This window comes from Aspergillus affinis (assembly GCF_023601865.1).
Source record: "Aspergillus affinis strain CMG 70 chromosome Unknown NODE_191_length_43934_cov_84_947374, whole genome shotgun sequence".
Taxonomy (NCBI): domain Eukaryota; kingdom Fungi; phylum Ascomycota; class Eurotiomycetes; order Eurotiales; family Aspergillaceae; genus Aspergillus; species Aspergillus affinis.
In genome coordinates, this window is record NW_026515972.1 from 16256 (window position 1) to 43934 (window position 27679).

Genomic DNA, 27679 nt, shown 5'->3' on the forward strand with positions numbered 1-27679 from the left:
TCTCTCTCTCTCTCTCCCTCCTCCTCCTTCCCCTCCACTACCACCGCCACCCGAACCGTCATACTTGTTCGCCTCTTGGATCGCCCCGACTTCTCTCTTCTCGACACTCTCTTCTCTACTCTCTTCCGATCCAGTGTTCATTATTCACTTCCTACAACTCCTGAACAACTCGATCTATACAATTTCAATCTATACACCCGGTGGATAGTTTCGACTTTTCTGATATTGCACATCTCACGTATCATACATAGCCGCCACTCGCCGAAAGCAAACGGAACGCACAGCAAGCAATAAGCAAGCATCCCCGCCGATCCGGAAATTCAGTCACGACCGTCTTTCCTGCCGAGGCAGATGCGTTAGAGCATCCCGCGAAAATGCCCGGAATCCTGCCTATGAAAGTTATCAAGGTCGGCAGCACCTCGCAGAGCCGTATCGCCCAGGCCTGCGACCGCTGCCGAAGCAAGAAGATCCGCTGTGACGGCGTCCGACCGTGCTGTACGCAATGCGCCAACGTCGGCTTCGAGTGCAAGACCAGCGACAAACTAAGCCGTCGAGCGTTCCCCCGCGGATACACGGAATCGCTGGAGGAGCGTGTCAGAGCGCTGGAGAGCGAGGTGAAGGACTTGAAGAACCTGTTGGACGAGAAGGACGAGAAGATCGACGTCCTGTCCCGCATCCATTCCTTCTCTTCGTCGCATCAAAAGTCCCGATCGCCGTCCGTGCCGGTTAAGACCGATGCATCCAACCCCAACGAGGATTTGATTCAGGTGCCGCAGCCGGAGGAAACGGCTGACGAGGAGTGTGCTGGCGTCTCGAATACTCATGGCTTCTCTAGTAAGTATTCAATCACTTTTGGGGTTCGAAGATGTCGCCGTTGCGGCCGTTGAGGCATTGCCACTCACCTTGTCTAGATACATTTACCAACAGACTCATGGAGCAAGGTCGATTGCCCTCGAATGTCTCGACTCGTGCTCTGAAGGCCTCGCCACCGCCTATTTCGCATTCCCGTGTCGACCAGGAGATCAAGACTGCGCCTCGCTTGGTGTCCGACCAACTCATCAACATCTTCTTCCAGGAATGGGCCCCTCTGTACCCGGTGGTGCACAGGCCCACAATCCTCAAAGCTTACGAGCAGTATCTATCAAATACGGAATTCCTGCAAAGCAATAAGCATGACATGACGCAATTGAACTTGATCTTTGGCATCGCCGCTCTTGCTTCGATTGTAAGATTGGACTCCTTCCCCCGCACTGAGTCGGCACGCTTTCGAGACCGACAGGCTAACCTCAACCTACAACAGTCGAGGACCAACCAGGATCCCACCTTCTTTGAAGACAATTGGTCGCCCACTTTGGAATTGCTTTCGAGTGATATCTCCATTTCCACGTTGCAGTGCTTCGTTCTAGCCCAGATCTATTGTATGACCAAGGGTGACTACACTAGCCTTCTGCGCTATCGGAGTCTTTCTGTTGGCATTTGCCATCAGTTGAGACTCCATCAAAGCCAGAAGCGCTTCTCGGCGAATTCCCTCTTGGCTGAGACCCGCAAGAAGGTGTTCTGGTGCCAATACGTACTCGACCGGTTTGTCCCACCCTGCCCGCCATCGTGAATGTAACGCTCTGACTCAGCCACAGTTTCACGGCCGCCTTGACCGGGTTGCCCGTCTCTCTACGCGAGGGCGACATCCGTACTGAGTACCCTGAGGATATCGATGACGAGAATGTCACGGAAACGGGCTTTTTGCCGACGCTGCCTGGCGAGTCGACCCGTGTGTCAGGTGCCATTGCCCTGTTCGCTGCCTCGAGGGTATTGAATAAAGCCTTGGAGGATTTGTACCCTTCAGATGGCGGTTACGACATCCCCGTGTCCAAAATGCGTTCGGTTGCAGGCCAACTGGACCAGTGGGTTCAGGCGTTGCCCGCTCACCTTCGCCTGGAATTCTCTCAGGATAAACCTAGCACGAACGTGACAAGTAGCCGTTCGCCGCTTTTGGTGCGTACTGACCCCGCTCATTTACTTCTCAGAACCCATCGCTAACTGCTTATTTAAGTCCCTTGTATACTACTTTATTCGTTCTTTGATCCATCGTCCCGCTGTCTGCTTCGGCGAGGAACATATCCGCTCGCCATCTGTGCTCGCCATCGCCGACTCGAGTAAGCACATCATTCAAATCTTGGAGCTACTTGACGAGCGGCGTCTTTGTCTTTCCGTCAGCATCAACCGCAAAGAGTTGGTATTTGCTTGTGGTTTGGGACTTCTCTGGCAGAATCTCGGCCTCAAGCGCGACAGCAAGCTTGTCAAGGAAAGCCAAAAGCTCCTGACGACTGTGGTCGACCAGATCGAGCCCGAGTCATCGCCTGCCGCCGCGGAATTTAGCGTCCTGGCGAAAATCTTGGTGTCGCTGGATAGAACCAAGCGTGCGCCCTCCAGTAAACCCCAAGAAATGTCGCCACCGACTCAGAAGCCCTTGAAATCTCCTAAGAAGCACTTGCAGTCTTGGAAGAACCGGTTAGCTGGTCATGCTAGTGTGGACCATCCAAGCAAGCAGGACTCCCCGTCGCGCCGGGCCACGATCTCTGGCGTGAGTCCGCAGGTCTCCCAACAACGGGTTAGATCTTCCAGCTGGACCAGTTTGCCGCCCGACAATTTCCACCCGATCCACGTTCCTACTTACGCGGCGCCTACGGGTAGCTACGACCCGAGCCAGGTAATCGCCAGCTCGGCCCCGGCGGACGGAACGTCGGGAACGATGACAATGTCGGACTGGGAGTTCGTGCTCAGCGACATGGACCGCGGGTACTCGAACATTTTCACCGGCATTTACGGCGGAAAAGAGTGTGGAGAAGACAGCGGGCCGTTCGCGTCGCTGACCGCCGAGTACGGACAAAAACCGGACCCCCGAGGCGTGCCGCTGGCTGCACCGCCAGCGGAGGTTCAGGGACTGTCGCCCGAAGCCTGGTCGGCCACCAGTGGCAGTGACATGCCGTCCAACCAGGATGTCGTGGCGCAAAGTGTGTTCAGCTACTCGGACGAGAGCATGGGCAGCGCGGAGGACGGCGTGGCGTACCATGACATGCGGCTGTCTCCGGAAGAGCAGGCCACTTTATTGGATCCGTTCCGGGGGGTCATGATGCCGGCGGTGGAGGACGAGGCGGACGACTTTGGCCTGGGCGGATGGGATCGGCGACTAGCCGTTTAAACCGAGATGGTTCGTTCAAACCGAATTGACTTTTGTGATTTTGGGAAAGATAGTGGTGTTTTTTTTTCTTTTTCTTTTTTGGAATGGCGTTTTATCTCTTTTGTTTTTCCTCTTCCTGTGATACCTGGTCAATTGTCGGAGTCTTGGGTTGAACATCACAAGCTCCGGGATGAAACACGGAGTGTTTGGATGTTTTCTTTTCTGATGTGTTTGACGTTTCATGTTTGTGAATTATGCGTTGGGATATGAATTTGGGCGCGTCTTTTACTTAAACGATTTATCCAGTGACCTTGTTCATGACCGAGGCACGTCGTACATACATAATGGTCACCGTACATGAAATTGATCTGATCGGCATCGCATTCCTTCTTCTCCCTCTATTTCCATGTTTTCCCCCGCGCAGAGGCGGGGTTGATTGACTTGACAGCTTTGACACTCGACGTATGCGGCGCTGCCATGCATCGCATTGCCCTCGACCTGTGCATGCACGAGGCGATGCAAGTCGGGTACATTCGGCCTTGCAGAGCTGGTTTTCTGTCCGTCATGACGTCGTCCAAGACGGTCTATGCTCGTATCCGCTCGAGGGAAGTGAAGCTGATATCAAATTCCCCGCTCTATCTACAACCTAGTTGCCTATACTTAGTCCAGCTAATCCGGAGTCGGCCGATCGCAGGAAGAATCCCGCAAGTCGGATTGGACGTGACGGGTTCGTTGGCGGCGAAGAGCTTGTGAAAGCCGGGGATTGACTTTTTTTTTGGGGTTTTTTTTTTTTTTTTTTTTTTTTTTTGGTCTAGTCTACCTACTTATTTAATTTGTGGTGGTGTTGCTTGAAATCTCTAGAAGAAAGAGGGGCACTCGGGTGGTGGCGGGGGACCTTGTTATGCTCCCCCTTGCGGTGAACATGCTTTCCATACCACCACCAAAACAATCTCGACCTAGTCCAGGAAATGAGACGTGAGAAATCCGCCATGGGATGAAGTAATCCCATCAGGATAAGTCTCCGATCAAATGAAGGAAAAGAATCTTCACACACCCACCGCCAGGGCATCGGAGCAGCGTCCTCCGGACCCAGAGGCTTTGAACCGTGACTAATGCTGAGTACTGTGCTCCGTAGCTGTAACTAAACATGATTATTGTTCTCCAGGCCGTGAGAGTGGGATGGCTTTCTGGTTAATATTGATTAGTTTCTCCGCGAGAGAAATCTCCGACGCGGAACAGAGCATTATTCAGTCGATTCCAGTCCAGACCGGGGGGCACGGATGACCGGCCAACTCATGGGATCTGCAGGGTGAAGTGTCTGGATAGATTGGGAAATAATCGAGAGAAAGGATGAATGTAGATAGAATATTAGAGTAGTAAAATAGAGAGGGAGATGGATAGATAATGTCAGATTGACAGAAGTGTGATCGGTTTTAAACAGGAAAAACTCCGGGGTTGAATTGAAGAAGAAGCAGAAGAAGAATGGATTTTGTTGAGATCATCGGAGGGGCTGTGGGTGCCTGAGGCAGACACTTTATATACTTGGCCTCGAGCAGAGTTCAGTCCAGGTCCCTCCGCTGGCATGAGGGATGCTACGGAGGACATGGAATAATATCCTGGGCGATACGACCTAGAGACTGTCCAGACAGTGTCCATCGGCCGCCATTCTGCAGCCTCGTCGTGCACCTCGACAGCGGACAGCAGACAAGACATGAATTCAACCCGGTGAGAAGAGAAAGCCCCACCGGAAGACATCATTGCCCCCACCTGCCCAGTTCAGAGACCCCTCCATCCATCCTGCCCGTTCGGTTCCCTCCTCTTTTCTTTGGCTCCTCTCCCTCTTCTCTTCTCTTTTCCTTCTCTCTCTCTCTCCTTCTTCTCTCCCATCTCTCTCTCTCCTCTTGTGGTGATTTTCCTTCCCCTGTCTTTGCTCTCAATTACACGCAAGACGGGCTGTTTTCTTGTTTTTGTCTAAAAAGTATATCGAGAGAAGAGTATGTTGGCCTCCGCTTGACAGCTTGATTCCATCCCCATAGCTAACGTTCGCCATCGCTAAAGACATCGCAATCATGGGTTACACCGACTTGGACCAATTGGCCATCAACACGATCCGTGTTCTCGCGGTACGTCTCTTAGGAATGCTCCAAGTCCTCATGCTCGCCGTGGCAGGAGAGAAGCTTCTGAGAGCTGCGGGCGAGTGGTTCCGGAACTGCGGGATTTAAGCTATGCTTTTCGATGGCTGTTCAATTTCCTTTGAAATGAAAGTCTCATCGTCACCTGCAATTCTTGCCTCGCACTCTCCGCAGCGTCTCCTCTCATTTCCACCCCACGGAACATGGGCTTCGGAGCACTCTTCACCGGCTTCCCCTTCTGATGCTAATTCTCCATCCAGGTCGATGCCACCTTCAAGGCCAACTCCGGTCACCCCGGTGCCCCCATGGGCATGGCCCCCGTGTCTCACGTTCTGTTCAACAAGTTCATGAACTTCAACCCTCAGAACCCCGACTGGGCTAACCGGGATCGCTTCGTCCTCTCGTATGTCTCTTGTTGTCTGTTCTTATCAGATTAGCGGCTAATCATTTACCCCTCACAGGAACGGCCACGGTTGCATGCTCCAATATGCTCTTCTCCACTTGTTCGGCTACAAGGTCTCCATGGATGACCTGAAGGCCTTCAGAGTAAGTTCTTATCAAGCTCTTTTTCTTAGTATCGATTCTCATCATCTAACCCCCTACAGCAACTCGACAGCATCACCCCCGGTCACCCCGAGGCTCACGACACCCCCGGTGTTGAGGTCACCACTGGTCCCCTGGGTCAGGGTTTCGCCAACGCCGTCGGTCTGGCCATTGCCCAGGCCCAGGCTGCCGGTACCTACAACAAGTCCGGCTACAACCTCTTCAACAACCACACCTACGTCTATTTTGGTGATGGCTGTGCTATGGAGGGTATTGCCAGCGAGGCCGCTTCCATGGCCGGCCACTTGAAGCTTGGCAACCTGATCGGTATCTACGACGACAACGGTATCTCCATCGACGGTGACACCAAGTGTGCTTTCACCGAGGACGTCACCAAGCGCTTCGAGGCTTACGGCTGGCACACTGTCTGGGTTAAGGACGGCGACAACGACCTCGAGGGCATCGAGGCCGCCATCCGCGAGGCTCAGTCCGTCACCGACAAGCCCACCATGATCCGCCTGACCACCACCATTGGTTTCGGTTCCAAGCTGCAGGGCACCGGTGGTGTCCACGGTAACCCCCTCAAGGCTGACGACTGCGAGGGCGTCAAGCAGCTGTTTGGCTTCGACCCCAAGCAGAGCTTCGTCGTTCCCCAGCAGGTCTACGACCTCTACCACAAGCGCGCCGCCGAGGGTGCCGCCAAGGACCAGGAGTGGTCCCAGCTTTTCCAGAAGTACACCTCTGAGCACAAGGCCGAGGGTGCCGACCTGACCCGTCGTCTCTCTGGCAAGCTTCCCGAGGGCTGGGAGAAGAGCCTGCCCGTCTACAAGGGCAGCGACGCCGCCGTCGCCTCCCGTAAGCTGTCCGAGGCCGTCCTCGAGAAGATCCACGACGTCATCCCCGAGCTGCTGTCCGGCTCCGCCGATCTGACTGGCTCTAACAACACCCGCTGGAAGAACGCCGTCGACTTCCAGCCCCCCGAGTACGGCATCGGCGACTGGTCCGGCCGCTACCTCCGCTACGGTGTTCGTGAGCACGCCATGGCTGCCGTCATGAACGGTCTTGCCGCCTACGGCGTCCACATCCCCGCCGGTGGTACCTTCCTGAACTTCGTCTCCTACGCCGCCGGTGCCGTCCGTCTGTCCGCCCTTTCCCGCGTCCGTGTCATCCACGTCGCCACCCACGACTCCATCGGTCTGGGTGAGGACGGCCCTACTCACCAGCCCATCGAGACCCTGGCCCATTTCCGTGCCCTCCCCAACTGCATGGTCTGGCGTCCCGCCGACGGCAACGAGACCAGCGCTGCCTACTACTCCGCCATCACCTCCAAGCACACCCCCAGTATCCTGGCTCTCACTCGTCAGAACCTGCCCCAGCTGGAGGGCAACTCCATCGAGGCTGCTCTGAAGGGTGCCTACCCCGTCATCGAGGCTTCCGACGCCACCGTCACCCTCATCTCCACCGGTTCCGAGGTCAGCATCTGTGTTGAGGCCGCCAGCTACCTGAAGGAGAAGCACGGCGTCACCGCCCGCGTCGTCTCCGTGCCCTGCTTCGAGGTTTTCGACGCCCAGGACAAGGCCTACAAGCTCAAGGTCCTCCCCGACAACATCCCCGTCCTGTCCGTCGAGGCCCTCACCACCATGGGCTGGGAGCGTTACTCTCACGAGCAGTTCGGTCTGAACCGCTTCGGTGCCTCGGGTCCTTACAAGGATGTCTACAAGGTAAAATAGCTTTTCACCCCTACCCCAATTCGTACTCATTTACTAATTCGGAATTCAGAAATTCGAGTTCACCCCCGAGGGCATCAGCAAGCGCGCTCTGGCCACCATCGACTTCTACAAGGGCGTTCCCGTGCGCTCGCCGGTCAACCGTGCCTTCCAGCAGATTTTGTAGATGTCTTCTCATGACCTAGCGACATGATGTTTTCACGTTAACTTTTTGTTATGAAATGTAACTTGGGACGATATTGATCTCTGGTCTGCCAGGGAGAAGTCCTATTTATTCCAATCCACGGCTTGACGAATTTTGTTTTGAGAAAACTGCGTGCCCATTTCTGTTCATAATTTTTTTTTTTGATCTGAATTGGCCCTGTAGTAGATTTAGAGGGAAAATCCTAGTCTACAAAAAAAGAATACCACTTTCAATGTTAATCTCGAGTTTACACTTGATTCTGGCGCATATAGAGCGTCCGTTTGGATAGATTCGATTGATGATTTTGGGATCACATCTGGACATTATCAAGCCGGATGGCCAGCAAGGTCTTCGCTTCCCACGAAGGGATCATTACCGCAGTACAACGAATGCCACCCAGGGTATTAAGTCAAGTCGTTATCTTCGAATCATCTTGGATTATAAGACCCCATTGGCGCCTCTAGATAGAGAATACGAGTCTTTCCTCCCCAAGTTATCAAAAGCTGGAAAGAAAGAACGGTTCGGAGACCGAGATCCAGAAGCACAGGAAACCAGATAAGAGATAGAGATAGAGAGAGGAGGGAAAATAAAGATTTAGGAGGGGGTAATCATAAGAATTTCTAAACCAGAGAAAAAAAAGAGATTAAGATAAAGAAGGAACAACCCTAGTTGTTCAGAGCCTTGCGGGCAAAGTTAGGCAGCACGAAGCTGGCGCGGTGGATGTCCTGGTTGTAGTAGCGGCAGAGACGCTCCTCCTCCTCGCGAGACCAGGTGCGAGAGGGCTCGCGCACGTTGCGGTTGGCGTCCTTGCAGCAGACCATGAAGCCGATCTGGCCGGAGGGGTAGGTGGGGATGGTGGTGTAGGCGTATTCGGCGACGGGGAAGACCTCCTTGCAAGCCTTGCGGAGGTTGGAGATCAGGGAGAGGTGAAGCCATTGGTTTTCGGCTGGAGGGGGAAACGCTAACCCAAAACCAAGCCCGATATGGTCGGGCGGTTTAGGGGTGCAGATAGGTTAGCTTTCGAGGCTTCTTCAAGGTAAATCAGAGTGCGATGGTTGGTGATGATAGGATGTCAGAGAGGGGTGAGTATAGAGAAATAGAGAAAAGCGGAGAGAGAATAGAGCGATATATATAGAGAGAGAGAGAGAGAGAGAGAGAGAGAGAAGAATAGACAGAAGATAAAAAGAAAGGAGCGAAAGAAAATACAAAGGGGGAATAGTGATTGTGGAACAGAGGGCAGTAGACAGATAAAAAGAAAGGCGACGAACAACCTTGTGTGGTGATGACACCTCCCTCGCGGAGAGCACCGTTGAGGAGCTCGAAGTAGGGCTTCTGGAAGAGGCTCTCAGCGGGACCCTCGGGGTCGGAGCTGTCGGTGATGATAACGTCGAACTCGTTCAGGCGGTTCTTCAGGAACTCGAAGCCATCGCCAATGTGGGTCTTAACGTTGGGGTGCTGGAAGCCGATGCTCATACCGGGGAGGTACTTCTTGGAGACACGGATGACGGCCTATAGAACGGTGGTGAGTCGTTACATGGTAGGGTTCTTCTGCGCATCCAGAATCATCACGGACGGTGGACATGAATTCATACCTCGTCGATGTCGCAAAGGATGGCCTCCTCGACGGTCTCGTGCTTGACGACCTCACGGAGGACACCGCCATCTCCACCACCGATGACCAGGACCTTCTTGGGGTTGGGGTGAGCGTTCATGGCCAGGTGGGTGATCATCTCCTGGTAGCTGAAATTTTATGAGTATTTTGTCCATGTGGAGAAGGGAGGGGTAAATGGAGAAAGAAAAGAAAAAAAAAACATACGAGAACTCATCACGCTCGGTGCACTGGATAACGTTGTCCAGAACGAGAACGGTACCGTAGTCGCTGCTCTCGAAGACCAGGACATCCTGGTACTTGGACTTCTCGTGGTGCAGGATCTGGTTGACCTTGAGGTTCATAGCCTGACCGGGCCACATCTCGGACTGCTCGGAGAACCAGCCATCTAGCGGGGAATGAAGGTTAGCGAGACAATTGAAGCGCATTGAGAGAGAAGGGATCAACAGAAGAACCCCGGCTGTCTGCTCAACTCAGGAATTGACCCATTGAGACCGATGGTGGTCTGGCAGAGCAAGGCGGGGTAGTTGGCAGGCCGTGGAGGGGCTGAAGATCAAGATGCAGGATCATGAAGATAGTGGGGGGAAGGGAAGGAACATACCCTTGATGGTAGGGTGAGTGATGTCGGACATGGTGATGGAGTGGTAGGAAGGTCGAAGACGAGAAGACGAGGGGATGAAGGGAGAGAAGGATGGAGAGAGGGAAGAGGAAGAGGAAGAGAAGGAAGAGCAGAGAGAAGAAGAAGCGCGGCGCAGGTGGGGGGAGACGAGGAAATTCATGAAATTCTTATTCATGATTCTCGTATGTTTGCGGTATTTTGCAGTACGTCGCCCGCTTTGGGGTTGAATGTAATTTTTCTGGCGGGAAAAAGTGGGAGGACGGGCGGAATGGACAGGATTCAAGCCTTCTGTCCTACCTTCGGCTTATTTCATGTCTCACTTTCTGACTGCCACCTGCAATCCTTGGTTCTTTGTTCATCCTGTTGGGCATCAAACAGAGCAACAGGCGAAGGTAGTTACCATGAGATACTGAGATTACCTACTCAATACCAGTACCAGCCTTACCCGAAAGGGCACAACTACCGCCAGCCAATGGCCGCATCCAGAATTCACGGCGTCATCCAGTCCAGAGTGTGTGTTATTACGTCTCATCAATTATTTTATGTCTCGGAGGATTTCTCAACCCAGTAGTAGCGCGCAACTCTTTCGATTGCTTCTAGTTACTGTACAATTGCAATCACCGTCCCTTCCGTGCCTCCGCCCAACCGGCAGGAAGTGCCCTCATTCCAGAGATTTCATTTACTCATCGTCACCACCCTCGGCGAGACGGCCGGGCTTGGACTGGAGGTAGTGGTTTCTGTGAAGCGTTGAAGTTTGCGGTCAGTCCCGATCAATTCCCATTTTCAGTGCCCGGCGAGCGCAACATACCGGTCAATGGCCCAGTTCATGGCGACGTAGGCGGCAATGAAGGGAGGAGCCACGTAGAGGACCTGAGCGCTAAAACGGCGGAAGGTGTTGAAGATGGCGGCGTTGAAGGCACCGGCAAGAGGGCGCTGACGGTTGGGCGACAAAGAGTAGGTCGCGATGCGCTGGGGAGTAGGGCAGCCTGTATAGGAGCGAAGGAAGCTGGGTCAGTCTTTGTTCGGAGAGGTTCTCGCTCGGTCGGGAATCGCGTTGCTCGCTTGTCGGGATCGCCAGGGCGAGCACTTTGGGGGGTTGAGAGAAGACAACGAAGTCCAATGGCTCTTCATGTATCCCGTGTTCATCCTGTCTGGCGATATCTCGTGGCGGTATCAGGGTCCGGGAACCTACCGAGATCACCCCATCCTCCGATGAAGCTGTCGTCACGCAGAAGTTAGCATTCGAGTATTCATGAAGTTAAAGGTATTCCACTCGTTGTAGAATTGACCTGCCCAGGCATCCTTCATGAACGGCAACGCAGGGTTGACCGTGACCGAAAGGATGACCGGAAGGGCAAGGACCAGCACCAGCACCACGGCAAAGAAAAAAAGGGAAACCACTCACAATCCGTTCTTAGGATCGATAGAAGAGCCACCCATTGTGTAGGTATTGAGATGAAGAGAGGAAACGGTGAGAGAGCGAGGCGGGCAGCGAGATAGAGAGCAGGAGAGAAGTCGAGGACTGAGGTTCGGGCCAAAACGGCGAAGTTGAGAAGAGTCAGGGCGCTAGACCGGATCGGGCCAGCCTGCGAAAAGCCCGACATCATCTAAGCTCCTCTCCTCTTTGCAACACCTCTTACTCTGCTCTCTCCCTCCCATCTTCCCCGCCAGCCTCCACCTCCATCAACTCCCCCTTCCCCCACTCTCATAATGGCTGCCAACGGTTCTACCCGGCTGATGCGCTGGGCTGTCGGCCTGTTCGCCGGTGCCTACGCCGTCGACGCCTCCATCTACGACGTCCGTGGTGGTAGCCGCGCCGTCATCTTCGACCGCTTGTCCGGTGTGCAGGACAAGGTGTCCAACGAGGGCACCCACTTCCTGATCCCCTGGCTGCAGCGGTCCATTGTCTACGACGTCCGCACCAAGCCTCGCAACATCTCCACCACCACCGGCAGTAAGGATTTGCAGATGGTCAGCTTGACCCTGCGAGTGCTACACCGTCCGGATGTCCCGAAGCTGCCGATTATCTATCAGGTATGTCCCCTCTCTTGCTCGATCATTCTTCGGGTCACCTCCGTGCTCGTCTCTAGTTCCTAGCTTCCATCCCCCAGGACAGAGTTGGCTAATGATCGGTGGGGAAACTAGAACTACGGTACCGACTACGACGAGCGAGTCCTCCCCTCCATCGGCAACGAAGTGCTGAAATCCATCGTGGCCCAATTCGACGCCGCCGAGCTGATCACCCAGCGTGAGGCCGTCTCGAACCGCATCCGCACGGACCTGATGAAGCGCGCCTCGCAGTTCAACATCGCCCTGGAAGACGTCTCCATCACCCACATGACCTTCGGCAAGGAATTCACGCGAGCCGTCGAGCAGAAGCAGATCGCCCAGCAGGACGCCGAGCGCGCCCGTTTCATCGTCGAGCGCGCCGAGCAGGAGCGCCAGGCCAACGTCATCCGCTCCGAGGGTGAGGCCGAGAGTGCCGATATCATCAGCAAGGCCGTCGCCAAGGCCGGCAACGGCCTCATCGAGATCCGTCGCATCGACGCCAGCAAGGAGATCGCTCACACCCTGTCGGGTAACCCCAACGTGACGTATCTGCCGGGTAGTGAGGGCAAGGACGGCGGTAAGAGCACAAGCCTTCTGCTGGGATTGCGGAGCTAGAATGGTGAAGCTGCGGAGCGTTTTCAATATCTTTTTCTCTTTCTTCCTCTCCTCCCGTCGACCTTGAACTATATCTCTTATTTCCGATTTCAAAACCTGGCTGGATCTTGGGCGTGCATGATCTCCCCGGCGAACTGATGTTGTATGGTTAATTCTCTTTGTTTCTGATTGTTCCTTAACCCAACTGTAGCAATAGCATATATCTATTCCTCTCTGCATACCACAATGGACTGCATTTCGTCGGCTGCGGTATTTCTGTATCCAAAAAGCATTTTTATATCATATATCGTGCAAGCAGATCGTAACCAGTAACCTTCATCCCCACATGATCGTCTATAAATATAGATCCCCCTCGTAAATCTAACTTCTGTTCCAAAACCCCAACCCCAAAAAAAGTGTTCATATATATAGGCATATATATTACTTACCCATCCAACCGCCGATAAATATGAACCTGAAATCGCATATCCTCCAACCCCGCCCCCTCCCCAACATCCCAGCTCAGCCTGGCGGCCTCTCTCCGCCACCATCGGGAATCCTGCGAGAAGACCCGTTCCCACTTCCCCTTTGCCACGGACAGCAAAGCATGATCCAGCAGGAACTTCATCGGGTAATTCCTCTCCTGCGGCGCCGAAGCCGCAACGGCAGTATCCGCCTCACCACTCGCGTCGCTCTTTTTCGTATTACCCTTCCCCAGCTTCAACGTCGAATAGCTCCCGGGGCTGTCGACGACCAGCAGCACAGTCCCGGGTTGGATGAGATCCGTCATACGGAGTAGGAATCCCGTGGTTTTCGCCATCGACGTCGAGAAGAGTTCGTTCAGCGTGAACATCAACGTCACCAGGACGGTGGTGGCGGGTTTCTCGCCCTCTCCCTCGCCCTCTCCCTCGCCCTCTCCTGCTCCATCGAGTTGGCGCCGTTGCGTTGAGGGCGTCGACGACGAAGACGCAGGGAGATGCAACAGCTCCCGCAGCCCCTCGTCCGAAAGAGTCAGCACGTCGGAGCGTTTCGACCGCACGCTGAAACCGCCCCTGACGGGATCGACCAGGGGCGCCGCGTGGCTTTTCGACCCGCGGACGTCCGACGACCCGATCGTCGACGCCAGTCGATCCACGACGGTCGACCAGTCGGCGATATCGACGGCCGTGACGGTGAGAGCTGGCCTCGTTGGCGAGGCCGGCGTAGAACTCGACGACGAGGTGGACGGCGCGTCGGGGGTCTCGTTTAGAGAAGTGGCCGCGACGCCGTCGACCAACAGCGTCTTCTCTGCGCGCTCATTCATCAAGTCGCGCCAGATAGCCGCCAACGCGACGATCTCGGCCCCTGCGCCGCCGCCGAGGCAGACGACGTGCTGGTGCGTGACGTGGCTCGTCGCAGCATCAGCATCATCGGGGCCTCCTGCTGTGGGGAGGAGGGCGTCCTTGAATAGCGCCTTGAAGAGGCCCGCGTAACCAAGGGCTCGCGAGGTGCTCCAGCGTAGGGCGTACGCGCGGAGCAGGTCGCCGCTGGCGTCGGTGAAAGCGGAGTCGAAGTCCCGGTTGTACAGGTGGGATTTGATGGTCTGGATGAGGGATTTGATGTCGAGTTGGCGGGGCTCGGAGTCGGTGGCCGATGCATTGTTTGTCTCCTCAGTGTTTTGGGTTGGACCGGGTGTGGTGAACAATGCCGATCTGAATACATTCAGGAGTAATTGTTGCAGGGTGAGTGGGATGGTGGCGGAGAGGTCAACTGCACTCTCTTCTTCCTTCTCTTTCGGGGCGGACTTGCTCGGATTGTTCCGTCGAGGCGCCTGCGATGGTTTCTTTTTATCCTTGGCGGCCTTTTGGAACGACCCTTGTCGAGGTGGTCCCATATTGAGCTCGGGAATTTGGAGCTGTAATTGTGACTGCGCAAGGGATGAAGTGGAGATAAATTTTGGAGATGTATATTTTTGACGGGGTTGTTAGCATCGGCCCGTCGGAACCGAATTTATCGCAGAAAATGTGGTTTTCTCTTCCCTTTTCACGCTCGTTCCTCTAGCTTACTACACGTTTACGATGATAAAAAAATACTTATCCACAAATGGTCAAGGAGTGTAGATATGATATTCTGCAGGCAAACAAAAAAAGTCTGAAATAATCAGATGTCCTCGCGAGTTTCTAAACCCATAGATACAGCATCGAAATGAAGAATAAAGGAATGATCCCAATTGGACATGATTGACACGGACAATCGCCACATAAACAAATATTCCATAGAATGATGATAGTAAAGAAGAGGGGGGAAAGGGGCAGATGCACAGTGGACCGCCAGAGAGTAAGAAGAAAAGAAAAGAAAAGAAAAGAAAAGAAAAGAAAACGGGCTCCAAATAACGGGAGAATAAGAAAAAGTAAGGAGAATGATGATAATGATTTGTCCGCAAATCGCAACAGGACTTTAACGAGAGACAAGAAAGTGTAAAAAGAATCGATAAAAGAGCTTTCATGCTCTTACGCTTGTAAACATATACCGAGAAAAGAGATTCGTCAGTTACCCCAACAAATAAAAGAAGAAGAAAAAAGGCTAAGAGTTGAAGAGAGAAAAAAATCGAAGGCGCAATACGAAAGATCTTGCAAAGACCATGTCGAACGATTCGTGAACAGGCTGGCTATGTACAGGTGATCCATTTTCCGATTCGGTTCATGATGGTCGTTCTTCCTGAAAAGAATTATCGTTCAACCGGTCCTTGTCCTTCGTTCTCCAGAAGTGCATCAAGCGACTAATCCGGTGACCCTTCTTCTTAGACTTTTCAGGCTCGTCACTGGGCGGTTTCTCCTCGTGACTAAGCTTACTCCTCTCAGCGTGAGGCCCAACGACCAGTTTCGATAGACTGGCGAGGCTGGAACGCTTCGGAGCATTGGCTTGACTGGTTCGTCGGTGGACTGCGGCGGAGAAAGATGCCGAGCGGTCGGTTGACAACCGAGACCGCTGGAAAAATGTCGCCGAGAAGCGGTTGAACGTATTGGTCGTCGTTGACGCACTGCTGGTCAGCGATGGTACGTCGTCGGCAGATGCATGAGGAAATTCCATTGAAGGATTATAAGAGGGATTCGAGAAATTACGATCGGTGGTAGACGAAGTGGTAATCGAACGCGGAAAATCGGGAGACGAGCCAGGAAGGTCTGGAGATGGGAAGGAAAAGTTCGAAGCGGAACTGACACCCTGGAGAGAAAGCGGGGGTATATTGGGGGTAAATTCCATCGGTGATGTCGCAGGCCGGTGATCTGCGGGCAAGAAACGAGGTGAAATGTCCGGACTAGGAGGTACGGGCACCTTGCGGAGCCACTCTTCTTGCTTGACCGACTCCACCGGGGTTCTGGGCTGATTGGAAAAGGGGTTTCTTGCATTCCGCAGTTGATCGGCAGCAGTCGGTGGCTCTGCAGGTTTGGAGTCTTCCTGGTTTGTCGATGTAATGGGGGAGTCCGGAGCGCCGGCCACTTCGTGCTTTTGGATCCCAAGGCCAGCCTGTTGCGGATCGGTTGAGCTATCCCCCGCTTGACGGGTGAGTGTATCAGAGCTTTCCTTGCTTGCCAGCGACTGCTCGTCGGCATCGCCTTCGACAGTTTGTGACGATGCTTGCTCATCACTTTCGCTCGTAGCCGCCAAAAAGGCATCCTCTTCCTCCTCGTAGAAAACATCGGGATTTTCCATCGCCGCATTGTTAGCCAATCGGTTGTTCAAAAAGCTGCGGTCGAAAGGCGGCATTTCCGGGGCACTTTCTGCGCGCCGATGATAACGCATCTCTGGGCCAACAAACTCGCCCCGTCGACCACCGCTGTACATGCGCTTTGTTGCCGCCGAAAAACCAGTCTCAGGAACATTTCCAGATCGCATATCCGGTGTATTGAAAGGGCCCAGCGCAGCGTCCAGATCGATAATTGGACTCAAAGCATCATTCAGCGTGCCTTGTTCGTAAAAGCTCCTAGGTTTCCAGGAGCTTTCTAGCGATGGTTGGCCATCGACTTCATCAGTGTCGACAAGGGAAATCGGGCTAGTGGGGTTGGTAGGAGTCCGAATGACAACAACGCTGTCATCGTCAAAGTCCACATCCAGGCCTGAGCCAAGATCTGAATTGGTCCGGGTAATTACAGGCGGAGGAGCTGACTTGGGCCCTGTATCATGATTCGAGGGATGTCGCTTGCCCTTGCCTCTCGTCAAAATTGCCCCAGCCCACGAGCGAACCTTTTTCTGCCGCTTTTTGGCCTTGGAGCTCTTCTTTGACGTTCCCTGATCCTCGACAGATGTCAAAGAGTCGTCATCAGATGAGGAATTTCTCGAATTTTCTGGCCAGCGGCTGCCGTCACCCATTCCTCCATTCTTCCTCAGTGCTGCGTCAAGAATCCCTGCGGACATGCTCTTGCGGAACCGCGAGTGACCGGCAGCCGAAAGGGGCCGTTTTGATCGCGGAAAATCGTCAGTTCCGGCGCTACCGCTCATGTCCAGCATCAGTGACGCATCGGCGGTTCTCGGTCGAGGCTTGGGTTTCTGGCTTGCGCGAAACGACGTTTCGTTTGCCGACGGGGCCGGGGTGTCATTATTTCTAACGACATTGGGTGGTTGTATTGTGCTTTCGGAGTCCCTCGAGACTTCGGATAGAGGCCGTTCGACCGCGGGGAAAACGAAGGATGTTTCGGACTCAGAAGGGTTCGAGGGTTGCCCATTTATCGTAATCTGAGGAGAGGCGGGCGGGGTCGGTCGACTTAAAGCGGTTGCCGAGTAGGAGATCGGTTTGTGGGTGGTATCTGAGGTGCCGGGATCCCGCATTCCATCTGCTGGCGTGCACGGGGCGTTCCCCATCAAGCCTGCCGGACCAAACGCATTCGTGATAGCAGTCAAGTCCACGCTAGAGACAGCCTCAGAGCGACGATGGGCATGGCGACGCCTTCCGGGGCCGACCGCAGAGAAACCGGGACCTGGAGCAGGGAGTTTGGCAGGCCCGGGTACGGGAGTTGGGTCCTCGGCTTTCTGATCGGCTTCCACCGTTCCAGGACCGACCATGTGTTCACCGCCGACAAATTCGCTGCATCGTCGACGATGTCCGACCGGTCGGTTCGCCGGGGGTGTCGGTAACGTGGGCTGTGTCGATTGTACCGCACCCGGGTTGAAGGAGAAGGCCGGAAGTGAACGACGGGCATTCGGCGGAGGTTCCGCCGTCCGAGGCATTGGGTCTGGTTCTCGGGCAGGGAAGACAAATGGAGGGTTCGGGAGCGGCGTAGACATGGTTAGATGACGGCGGCTACGTCCGCTGGGAGGTTGACCGAGCGGTTCGAAGTGTTGAGAAAACGCTGACGAGTGCTGAGGCGGCAGAGGAAGAGAGATCGAAGCCATGACCGAGGATCGATGGAGTTAGAAGACCAAGTTCACATTCACCTCGAGTCCACAAGTTATCCGATCAACCCCGTGGTAGTACGTTCACAGTTGATGTGATCCAGACGCACGGGGACCTCCAGACGAAAAAAAGACTTTGTCTGGAGGTCTTCAAATTCGCACAGAGATCATTGAAGTTCCTGGACCCAAGTCACGTAGTCCAGAGCAGCGTCGAGTAGTCGATAAGATTGATTGCAAGACCAAACCGGGAAGAGGGGAAAGAAAAAGCCTCCTAAGCGCACGGGGCAAAAGTTGACAGTCGAACGCTTTAGTTAAATTGAACCGAATAAAATAATCACAGATAAAGTTGAAATCAAGAAACCATGCAAAAAAAATAGGGCGGCAAAGTAATATTTTGTCGTGCAGGCTGGAAGAAGAAAAAAAGAATATTGTAAGGAACGGACGGCCACGGGTAGGCCAGAAAGTACGGAGGTTGTCGGAAGAAAAGGAGAAACGAGTGGAAAAGAGCGATAAGAGAGAAAAAGTTGTGGTGAGAAGAAAAAGAGGGAGAGGGAAAGAAGAGAGGAGGAGGAGGGGAGGGAGGAGAGAAGAGGAGAGAGAGAGAGAGAGAGAGAGACAGAAAGGTCGAAAGAGAGAGAGAGGAGAGAGGAAGAACCTGGAAAAAGGAAAATGAGGTCGAAGGAAGGAGAGGATGATAGTTGTAGTGACGGGTCGCCGTACGGAGGAGCCAGTGCCAAATACGGCGGATTGCTGGGCGAGGAAGTGGAAAATAATCATGAAATGGCTGACTTGCAGCAGAACCAACCTAAAAAATCGGGTGGGGAGGGAGGAGAAAATGGCGACGTCAGGGGATGATTGGCCGGTCGCCCGGCGAGAGGGGGGTGGATTACGCTTGGGTTTTATTAGGTACAAGAGTTACGCTGTACAGTACAGAGTACTACCTGTGTCCAGGTGGTTGATTAGGTATTATGTACTCCGTACTCCGTATTGTGTATTATTTCTTATTTATTTTTATTTTATTTCTGGTTTCCCTACGGGGTACGGATACTCAGCAGGACTATTGATTGTGACCCCCTTTCAGATGGTCCAGGGAACTACTGTAGGTACTATCTACTAGACTCCCCAGCGACCTGTCTGGGCACTTGGCTTGCGCCGTCCCCGATGAGAACTGATATCGGCGACATCACTCATTCGCCTGAAGAGTGGTGACATCCCGATTACTTCCTTCACTACGACTGGACTAAGATAGCTTAGTATCATTTAGATGCATCTCGGTTTCTACGGGGAAATTGACGGTGGAGAGCATTTCGGATGGCTGCGTCCCCTTCAGGTTGGCCTACTTGTCATTCCCCCGTCATGATTCGACCGCCCGAACGTTTACCTAAATTTCCTTGTTTCACGGAGTATTCAGAAGAAAAGTCTGAAGAAGTGACTGCCCTCGAGGATCCCTGGCCTGGGTCCTTTGTTCTTTGTCGAGGGAACCGAACATGTAAGTCAAAGACGTCATGGAACAAACGCTACTCCGTCCGGTTGTGTGCTGTTGGTTGCCACCCGGATACGAGCTTAAAACCCCCTGGGTTTGGGGCCGATGACCATGATCAAGCATTATTGAGTTTGGGGGTGAAAACATGGGCAGAAAGATTTCCCATTATGGACAAGTGCATTCGAGGACCAGAGAATCGAGAGAAAAATGACACTGAAGTTACTCCGTACTGAGCACAATGGAAAGCGAAAGTCGAAACCGAAGTTGATCTAGGAAGCCTCACCCGTTCGTTGCGGTGTCGTACCTCGTATTGTCGATTTCAATTCCCCACGGATCTAATTATTCATCTGCCTGTTTAATCTATTAATATTAATCGGGTGGTGATAATAATAAAAATAATAAAATTATAATTTGAAGTTCCGGAGAAATCCCTCCAGGCACCCATGGGACAAACGCTAAATTGCCCGTACCTGAGGCCATTACCCAATCAACGGTGTCCGGTGGGGCTGTGAAATCTCGCTTGTCTCGGTGGAGGCGACCGAGCGCCACCGCTGCTGGGAGGCGCGCTAACTTCATCCGGCGCTAGTTAGATTATCTCCTGGCGGTTCGCGGCCTCCCACTGGCTCCGCACGGGAATAAATAATTATAATAATAATAATAATAATAATAATAAGAGGTGATCCCTGCTAAAGGGTTGTTGACACGTCTTGACCAAGTGAAACCGCCGCCAGCTGGGTGCACTCCCCTTTACGGTATAGGTACCTCCGTATTCTCGCAACAGACAAGAATAGCAGATCTGCCTCAATTATTTGTTTGGTCCTTGGGAGATCGTCCGGCCTTAGTACTCCGAGTATCACAACTCCCCCCATTGTTTCTTCTTGTTGCACAGGCCAGGCATACTATTGTTTCGCCTCTCCTCAAAAATAACGGCCTGCTCCTGATTCCTGAAGGGAAGGAAGTTAGGAACCGAACCCCTGGTCATGTTTCTGGAGTTCCTACTCCGTAGTTATCCGTAGTTACCTACCTACCTAACTTCTTCCCCCCCCCTCCCCTCCTCGTCCCCTCATGAGCGATGATAGACTAGCACCTTTCCGTGCCTAGCTAAGACTAAGTTACTTCTTAGTCTTACTCCGTACGGAGTCCTCCCTGACAGACTCACCTCCGCCCCCTACCTTAGCGCTGCAGACTAACTCTTAAGAGGGTGTGCCATCCGCTCTGCTGATTGGGCTCTCGTCTGCTGCATCCCCTCGTTGACCTAACCAAGTCGTCGCCCATGTGTCTTAGTGGCTCTTCCCCCCCAACGCCACTTGGACCGTACTCACAGTCTCGCTCAGTACGTTGGTCGATCATGGATGGTCTGGGTGATATGTATCTATTTCGAGAACCGTTCGTCTTGAGGCGGATGGCAGACACCGTTGGATTTGGCTTAGCTAGAGGACGACGTTCCTCATCCGTGCTGGTCGGCATGATGGCCGCATCTAGATTGATCATTAGTTACTCAAATTCCACTCACGATTCCCTTGTCAAGATAGGCTAAGGTAATCCTCATGGTCATGAGACTACCACGTGATCCAGGCCTCTGCCGAGAGATGCTGACCGTCCAACATACATACAACGGCATATATACGGAGTGCACTAACGCCTGTTGCCCCGGGTTTCCCCTCTCCCCCCAGCGTTGGATCTGAGATGATCATTGTACTTGCGCACTTGTCCGGACAATAACGAGGAGACAAGGATTATACCATGGTGTTTTTTTTTTTTTTTTTTTTTTTTTTTTTTTCGGCGACGGACAGGCGAGGGATGGCGAAAGGTTACTGGGCGGCCATCCTCTCTGCGATCAGTACGTGTTCTTATCGGGGTTGCATCAAAGCTCCGCTACCAAACGAGCTAGATGCATCCATCGCTGCCGAATTTCCAGTTTTAACAGCCCTTTTCGAAGCCTCACCTGCCCGTTTGATCCGACTACGGCCGACACTGCACCTTATGTAGAATTTTCGGGCAACAGAGAACAAAGGCATAACGGTCCAGAACGCTCGTCGAAGCCTGACGTGGTATTCCAGCGCCTTTGCGGCTTTTCCGAGACATCGGACGGTCGCTTCTCTCTCCACCATGAGCAACCTGACACCTACTCCGGTGTACGTCTCATGTGTTGTTCATTAAGGTGGATCGCCTTCGGCTCTCAGATCTTCTTGCATGGAAGTCTGGATTTGAGAGAATTAAGGCACCAGTGGGATCGAATCGATCAACGGGGCAACACTTCGTGGCCATGTCACGCCCACAAGAGTTCAGGCCCTTCGATAAAGAATCAAAGGTTTTACATCGTCGAGTCAAGAAAGGCTTGACAGCCTAATCGATCCAGGCGCCAATGGTCTTACAGCCTCCGTCAATTTATCCTACCGTTACGAGCGCCTTGGAAGTAAATATTGGCATCTGACTCCGTGTTACATCGACTACGTCTAACATGACATTACCGGAAACCCTTCACCAGATGGACATGTAGATACTGCGATGATACTGAAGTGTCAGATTCACCTCGTGCAGCCTGGTAAGATTGATCTCAGAAATCTATTCAGCGATCGCAGTACGAAGTAATGCCCCATAATACAGTTGACAGGCACACGTGAGTTCATTTGTCCAGTATTCCCCTCGCATCGTACACATAGGCAACTGATGCGCGTATGATGAGACCGACTCACAACTAGTCCTTGCGCCTTGCAGATGGAAATCCTTATAACTAAGGAGAAGGGAGCTCAATAATCGACCTCGAAGCAAGGGATATCTTGAATTCAATATTGGTATCCACCTGCTTTGCCATGTCTACTGATCTGACTCTTTTTCCCCTTCTTCCCCTGTCTATCCCATGTCTACGGCGTATTTATCTACACATCACACGATCTAAAAAAGCTCCCCTGTACGAGCGGGGATAATATCCTGGCGACAGGTCCATGGCTGTACCTGTGTACAGGACTATTGTATTTTATACGGTGTCGACCCATGGATCGCGGCGGAAGAAGTCTTCTAGAAAACCTTTCTATCCATGGATCCCGCCGCATTGAAAATCGATCGAATCCACTTCGCAAATCTGAGTTCGAACTCTTGGGGCCGAGCGAGAAAAAAAAAAAAAAAATTAAGGGTCAACGGCCATGTCCGATCCTCGTGATGTCATTTTCCGATGCACTGCATATGTTGTGTCTGTCCGCAATAAAAGTGCCGTGGATGTCATAGTGGGCATGCTTTGTTTTTCCTCTCGAGTCTCCGAAGGCGGAAGGAAGAATGGATGACAGCAAGAGAGTCGAAAATTGGAGTCCATTGGAATGAGGAGCATCGATGTCTCTGATTAGTTTCGCCATATCTAATTTTGGATCCCGACAGATACAGATCCTCGAGTCGCCTTTTCTGCCCGTGATATGGCACACCTAAAACTTGGGTTCCAACAGCCGAGATTCGCGGGCTCATATCTAGCCCATATACCCCTTATGGATATGTCAGACAGATCTATCCGCCAGGACCGAGCGTGTTAGTGCACATGCGCTACATGAAAAATGTGAATGCTCGTTTCGCGTGCAAGCAAGGAAATGGGCATCATTGTTTGTCTGGAATAGGACTCCTTTAATAAAATGGCAAAGCATACATCCCCATACCGAACCAGCGTTAGCAGACGATGCAGAGGCCAGTCTAGCCATTTGACAGGTAATTAGCCGGGAATTCAGTGTTGCTTACTTCTCTACGGTAGGTCTAGCTTATCAGTTCTATAATCTAGGACATCTCGCAATTGAGGTATATGAATACCCAAGGACATTCGTATGTGCCCACAGTCGATAAGCGCATACCGTTATACCTAATGTTATACTAATTTGGCCTGAATGCTAGGTCCCCTGTCTCCAAGAAAGAAAATCACTTTTGCACATATGCTGCCTATGCTTTAACACATTGAATCACCCGCGCGACATATATACGCGGGCACTGACTTGTGGTTCTCTCATAATCAAAGGTCAAATTAACACACCTCTTAATCGCTCCGGTGTTCTACAGAAGGCCCAATATTATACTAGAGCAACGGTTCCAACCCTGCGAGAGACCACTTCAGCAATACGCAGAGCTCAATCAGAGAGGAAAACGAATGAGTAGGGCTTTCTCGTGGCCTCTCATTTGGTGGTCTCCTCACATCAATGTTCTTCTCGTTAGTATGCTGGATGATCCCAAAGATTTTTCTAAGTTTGGAACAAATCTGCTCGCAGAGTAGGCAATCATAACGAACAAAACTTGATGGGAAGTAGAATAGAATTTGTTGGTTCACACGTCTCTAGGCGAATGGATTTGAACCATAATGATTTGAAGATAATTTTCAGTCTTCTGATTAGAACAACTCCCGGGTGGAAGCGACAGACGTCTATTTTTGTTTTTAAACTACAGACTAAATATGTGTAGTGTAGAATGGTCGATATTCTTGTTCATCCAGTTCGATCGGAGCATCGGTTGTCCATTATATTGAGGTGTGAATAGATCCTATTCGCAGCGTTCATTTTCTTGACACAGTGAAGTCACAAAAACGAACAATTATAATGATGGACACCTGAATATATTATTCTATCAAATGTGGATTAAAAGACTGCTGGTCCATGGTCGTTGGCCGGGACTCGGTCTGGGTAGGGCTTTGCAACTAGGGCTTACTCGACATTCAACCAAGCTTCTCGACCACGTCCATAACCAGAATAGCGCCTAACCAAAAGGACAACAAGAAGAAAAGGAACATGAAGTAATAGGCCTAGAGCATAAAGAAGAGGGAATATGGAAGAAAGTAGTAGAAAGAGTCAGACTACCGATCCCTTCAGGGTGATCGAGCAGAACGTACCCGGTGACGCCAAATGCGCCATTACGACAGCAATGGGGTCGCGAGGATCCTCCCATTGGATTTTCTCCAGTCGATTCGATCATTGAATGCAGGGATTTGAGTCTGCGAGTGTCCCCGCAATAACGTTCCCAGACTCTCAGTTATGATGAGAATGGCGAACCAAGGCGTGGCCAGTCCCGATGATATCATCGCCGAACAAGACGTCATTCGCCTCGACTGGGAAGGATATCTCGACCACCCAACATATAATAAGCTCTGATCTTTCCAGAAGTAGACTTTTCTTTAGCAGATTCACACACAATCATCATCTAAAATAATCACAACTTCGTCCTCTTTCATCACCCACACACCACTCCTATCAAATTCGATACATATCACATCCTCTCAAAATGTCTTCCAACACCTTCCACACCACCACTGAAGACCTCCGCAAGGCGGAATCCAAGCTTTCCAACGCCCACGGTGGCAACCCCCCTAAGGACTCCGACGTCTCCGCCATGAAGGTCAGTTGCTTATGGCTCTAGCTATATCCCACCATGCCCGCCACGACCGACACTAACCCAGCATCTATAGTCCGTCCTCGAGAACAACACCAACAAGCAGGCCGAGATTGATCAGGTCAAGGCCAACCTCCCTTTGCCCGAGCAGCCCCCAAAGCCCAGCGACTGGAACTCCGCCGACCAGCGCACCGTCAACGTCGGCTCCGGCCGCACGGAGGCCCCCGTCTCCTTCGAGGGCAACAGCGCTCTGCGCGAGCCCGCCACAGCAGGCAGCAGTGTTCGCGAGAACGGCGATGAGTGGCACCACAACACCGCGCCTTTGAGCAACGTCGGTCGCCAGGCTAAGGATAACCTTGACGGTCTTCCCCGTGATGCCCTGGCCCGGTAAATGACGAGATGTTGGGAGTTTGGTCTTTATTCTCTTTGATTTCGGGAGTGAACTACTGTGGTTCACGATTTATGATGAAGATAATGATTAATTTCTTGCATGTACTAGTAATTTGAATGACCAGTACTTTTGAGCATGATATCTTTTTTCCCTGTAATTCGTCGGTAAACTCCGGTACTTCCAAGCGCCTACAGATGGATGGAAAAAACTTAAACGGCAATATGAGCCCAGGTGATATCCAGAGATAATCATGGCTGATTTGATCATAATTTTTGGTAGGATATGGGTACTATAACTAAAGACCAAGCCGCGCCTTGTCACATCCCGAGTAGAGCTCATAGCGCCAAACGAAACAGTAGCCGGCGGCAATTTGATCATGTCGCTACAGAGCCTTGATAGCTTACCGACGTCGGTGATGATCCGTCTGAAGTGCAGAGAACAAGCTGAACGATTACCAGGTAATCTAATTTTATCTTACCAAAAATGTTGGAATTCTGGCTTCTTAACGAGGTCAGCTTCTTCACTCACTCGTATAGTACAAAATTGCTTCTCTTTCGCGGATTTTCAGCACAAGACACAAACTATCCAGCGTGGCAGTCAATTCCAATCAGCTTCTAACTGTGGAAAGTTAACAATGTTTGACAAACTCATCTGAACCCCAGACGCCCTTCCATATTCCATGAATTTAGGCCGGATTCTGAATGGGTGACGATAGGAGCAATGGAGACGCCCTTACGAACTCCAATATGCAACCAAAATATATATTCACCTTTAGTTCGTGTTACTGAATCTGCCCTAAGTGTTAACGGCATTTTGTAGCATACACGTACTATTAATAGGCGCTTAAAGTTGGTCTGAAAAGGCTCGTGACAAAGCCCATCGTACAGGCAGTGAGCAATGGGAATACGGACCTGCAGAAACAGGTATAAAATCCGGCAGGCTTTTTTTTTTTTTTTTTTTTTTTCAGTATAAGCTCAATTTAGACAGCACCGATCGCCATGGTGTATTCCGAGAAGACTTGAAACTCCTGCAGTCGTGGATGTAGAAACTTGTCAACCCAGCCCCGACGCCATTCATCCTCGTACCAGCAGGTGTAAAGAGCTTTGCAGTACTCCCAATAATCCGGATACCAGCCTGCCTGACCCCAGTCGACGATGGCAATGACTCGAAAGGGCGCGGTCGATGAAATCATGATGTTACCTCGGTGAAGATCGGCGTGAGTAAATTTGACGTCTCCACCATCAGGCAAGAGGTCTCTATAGGGATCTTTATATTTCAGGGACACCGGAAGACGCGATTGAGGCAAGGAAGAAAACCAATCATTAAATTTCTTTATATTTGGAAATGGACCAGCTTCTGTTAGTGCCTGGAAGATATAATCGGGAAGTTTTTGATAGTTGATAGATCCTAAAAAGACAAATTAATACCTGCAATGAATTTGCGTCTACATGGGTCAGGGCGTACCAATATACCTGCCGGACTTTTGGCTAAGTTGACGTAAAGATCTAATGATTTCGTATAACTGATTGCGCATCATTTCTTTGTCTGTACTGTGTAGATCATCCCATCGATCAAGTAACGTATGTCCTTCGATAAGCTGCATGTAAATGAATACGTAGCCCTCGTCATCAACACGCCATCCGAAAGGTTCAGGAACCGGCACAGTGCCTTGAAAGGCCCGCTGAACCATCCAAAGGCACTGAGCTTCTGCAACCGTAACGTAGCGACCAAACTTGACGAAAATATTCGGGTTTCTGAAGATAATAGGTTTGGGTTGAGGGCTCGTACATATATCTGTTGACAGGGCCCGGACTTGTGCTGGCGTCGGTAGCCGCTGGCCGGGAGTCTTGAAGAAAGTTGAATCCAGAAAGTCTATCTCCAGCTTTGTGCCATCAGGAGGACGCGGGGCAAGAAACAAACGAGTCTCCGTCATATTGACTGATGAAGTTGCAAGCGTGGGAATGCAGGGGGACAAGGGGGTAGGAGGGCGCCTTTGTTCGGAGCACAGCCTCACCTATTGATGGCTGGGCCAACCAGCCACAGATGTATATAATCCGCTAGCCGGATAGAGTATAAGGTGGCAGATATGTGTGGCAGTCCGGAGGGCTTGGCAGGAAATGACTAATTTACTGAATTAGGTGATCTCCACTGATTCAATATGAATGGCCTTGAGTTCTAAACTACGTGAAAGAGCTCATGTTTATGCATTCTCTGGAGCTTCAAAATAATAGTATTGGGGCTTATTATTCTCTGGCAGAGGAAGCTTCTGAGTGGCTAATTACGAACGAGCTCGGTTTGAAGGGCTTACTCATCTCCCTTCCAATAACGTATCCGGTAAGCGGGCGCCGCACGCAAGCGAGCGCCGCAGCTCCGTATCCCATACTAATTCACCGTTTTTTAAGCTCTAATATCTTTATCATCATCCGCTCAATTATAATAAGATATCAACCATAG

At 51.9% G+C, this 27679-nt stretch overlaps 9 protein-coding genes across 9 annotated transcripts; 4 read left to right on the forward strand and 5 right to left on the reverse strand.

Moving 5' to 3' along the window:
* Positions 1 to 374: 374 nt before the first annotated feature.
* facB (C6 transcription factor FacB/Cat8) lies at positions 375 to 3199 on the forward strand (the record flags this gene model as incomplete). Its single annotated transcript, XM_053094916.1, has 4 exons — positions 375 to 834; positions 912 to 1581; positions 1635 to 1992; positions 2051 to 3199. 4 exons carry the CDS (start codon positions 375 to 377, stop codon positions 3197 to 3199), a joined length of 2637 nt encoding a protein of 878 aa, XP_052950363.1.
* A 2048-nt stretch (positions 3200 to 5247) lies between these two features.
* On the forward strand, positions 5248 to 7746 carry tktA (transketolase tktA; the record flags this gene model as incomplete). The annotated part of the gene is made up of 5 exons (XM_053094917.1): positions 5248 to 5301; positions 5571 to 5713; positions 5772 to 5856; positions 5916 to 7574; positions 7633 to 7746. 5 exons carry the CDS (start codon positions 5248 to 5250, stop codon positions 7744 to 7746), a joined length of 2055 nt encoding a protein of 684 aa, XP_052950364.1.
* Positions 7747 to 8429: 683 nt separating this feature from the next.
* On the reverse strand, positions 8430 to 10005 carry KD926_003684 (spermidine synthase; the record flags this gene model as incomplete). The annotated part of the gene is made up of 6 exons (XM_053094918.1): positions 8430 to 8725; positions 9036 to 9273; positions 9357 to 9504; positions 9581 to 9761; positions 9821 to 9919; positions 9975 to 10005. The coding sequence occupies 6 exons, from the start codon at positions 10003 to 10005 to the stop codon at positions 8430 to 8432; spliced, it is 993 nt and encodes a 330-aa protein (XP_052950365.1).
* Positions 10006 to 10671: 666 nt separating this feature from the next.
* On the reverse strand, positions 10672 to 11432 carry KD926_003685 (ubiquinol--cytochrome-c reductase subunit 8; the record flags this gene model as incomplete). The annotated part of the gene is made up of 4 exons (XM_053094919.1): positions 10672 to 10729; positions 10801 to 10978; positions 11185 to 11210; positions 11398 to 11432. The coding sequence occupies 4 exons, from the start codon at positions 11430 to 11432 to the stop codon at positions 10672 to 10674; spliced, it is 297 nt and encodes a 98-aa protein (XP_052950366.1).
* Positions 11433 to 11702: 270 nt separating this feature from the next.
* phb1 (prohibitin subunit PHB1) lies at positions 11703 to 12656 on the forward strand (the record flags this gene model as incomplete). The annotated part of the gene is made up of 2 exons (XM_053094921.1): positions 11703 to 12026; positions 12138 to 12656. 2 exons carry the CDS (start codon positions 11703 to 11705, stop codon positions 12654 to 12656), a joined length of 843 nt encoding a protein of 280 aa, XP_052950367.1.
* A 424-nt stretch (positions 12657 to 13080) lies between these two features.
* KD926_003687 (25S rRNA (uracil2843-N3)-methyltransferase) lies at positions 13081 to 14508 on the reverse strand (the record flags this gene model as incomplete). Its single annotated transcript, XM_053094922.1, has 1 exon — positions 13081 to 14508. One exon carries the CDS (start codon positions 14506 to 14508, stop codon positions 13081 to 13083), a length of 1428 nt encoding a protein of 475 aa, XP_052950368.1.
* Positions 14509 to 15314: 806 nt separating this feature from the next.
* On the reverse strand, positions 15315 to 18002 carry KD926_003688 (putative cell wall proline rich protein; the record flags this gene model as incomplete). The annotated part of the gene is made up of 1 exon (XM_053094923.1): positions 15315 to 18002. The coding sequence occupies one exon, from the start codon at positions 18000 to 18002 to the stop codon at positions 15315 to 15317; it is 2688 nt and encodes an 895-aa protein (XP_052950369.1).
* A 6724-nt stretch (positions 18003 to 24726) lies between these two features.
* KD926_003689 (uncharacterized protein) lies at positions 24727 to 25225 on the forward strand (the record flags this gene model as incomplete). Its single annotated transcript, XM_053094924.1, has 2 exons — positions 24727 to 24840; positions 24911 to 25225. The coding sequence occupies 2 exons, from the start codon at positions 24727 to 24729 to the stop codon at positions 25223 to 25225; spliced, it is 429 nt and encodes a 142-aa protein (XP_052950370.1).
* Positions 25226 to 26204: 979 nt separating this feature from the next.
* Positions 26205 to 27158, reverse strand: KD926_003690 (uncharacterized protein; the record flags this gene model as incomplete). Its single annotated transcript, XM_053094925.1, has 2 exons — positions 26205 to 26632; positions 26690 to 27158. 2 exons carry the CDS (start codon positions 27156 to 27158, stop codon positions 26205 to 26207), a joined length of 897 nt encoding a protein of 298 aa, XP_052950371.1.
* Between the last annotated feature and the right edge of the window lie 521 nt (positions 27159 to 27679).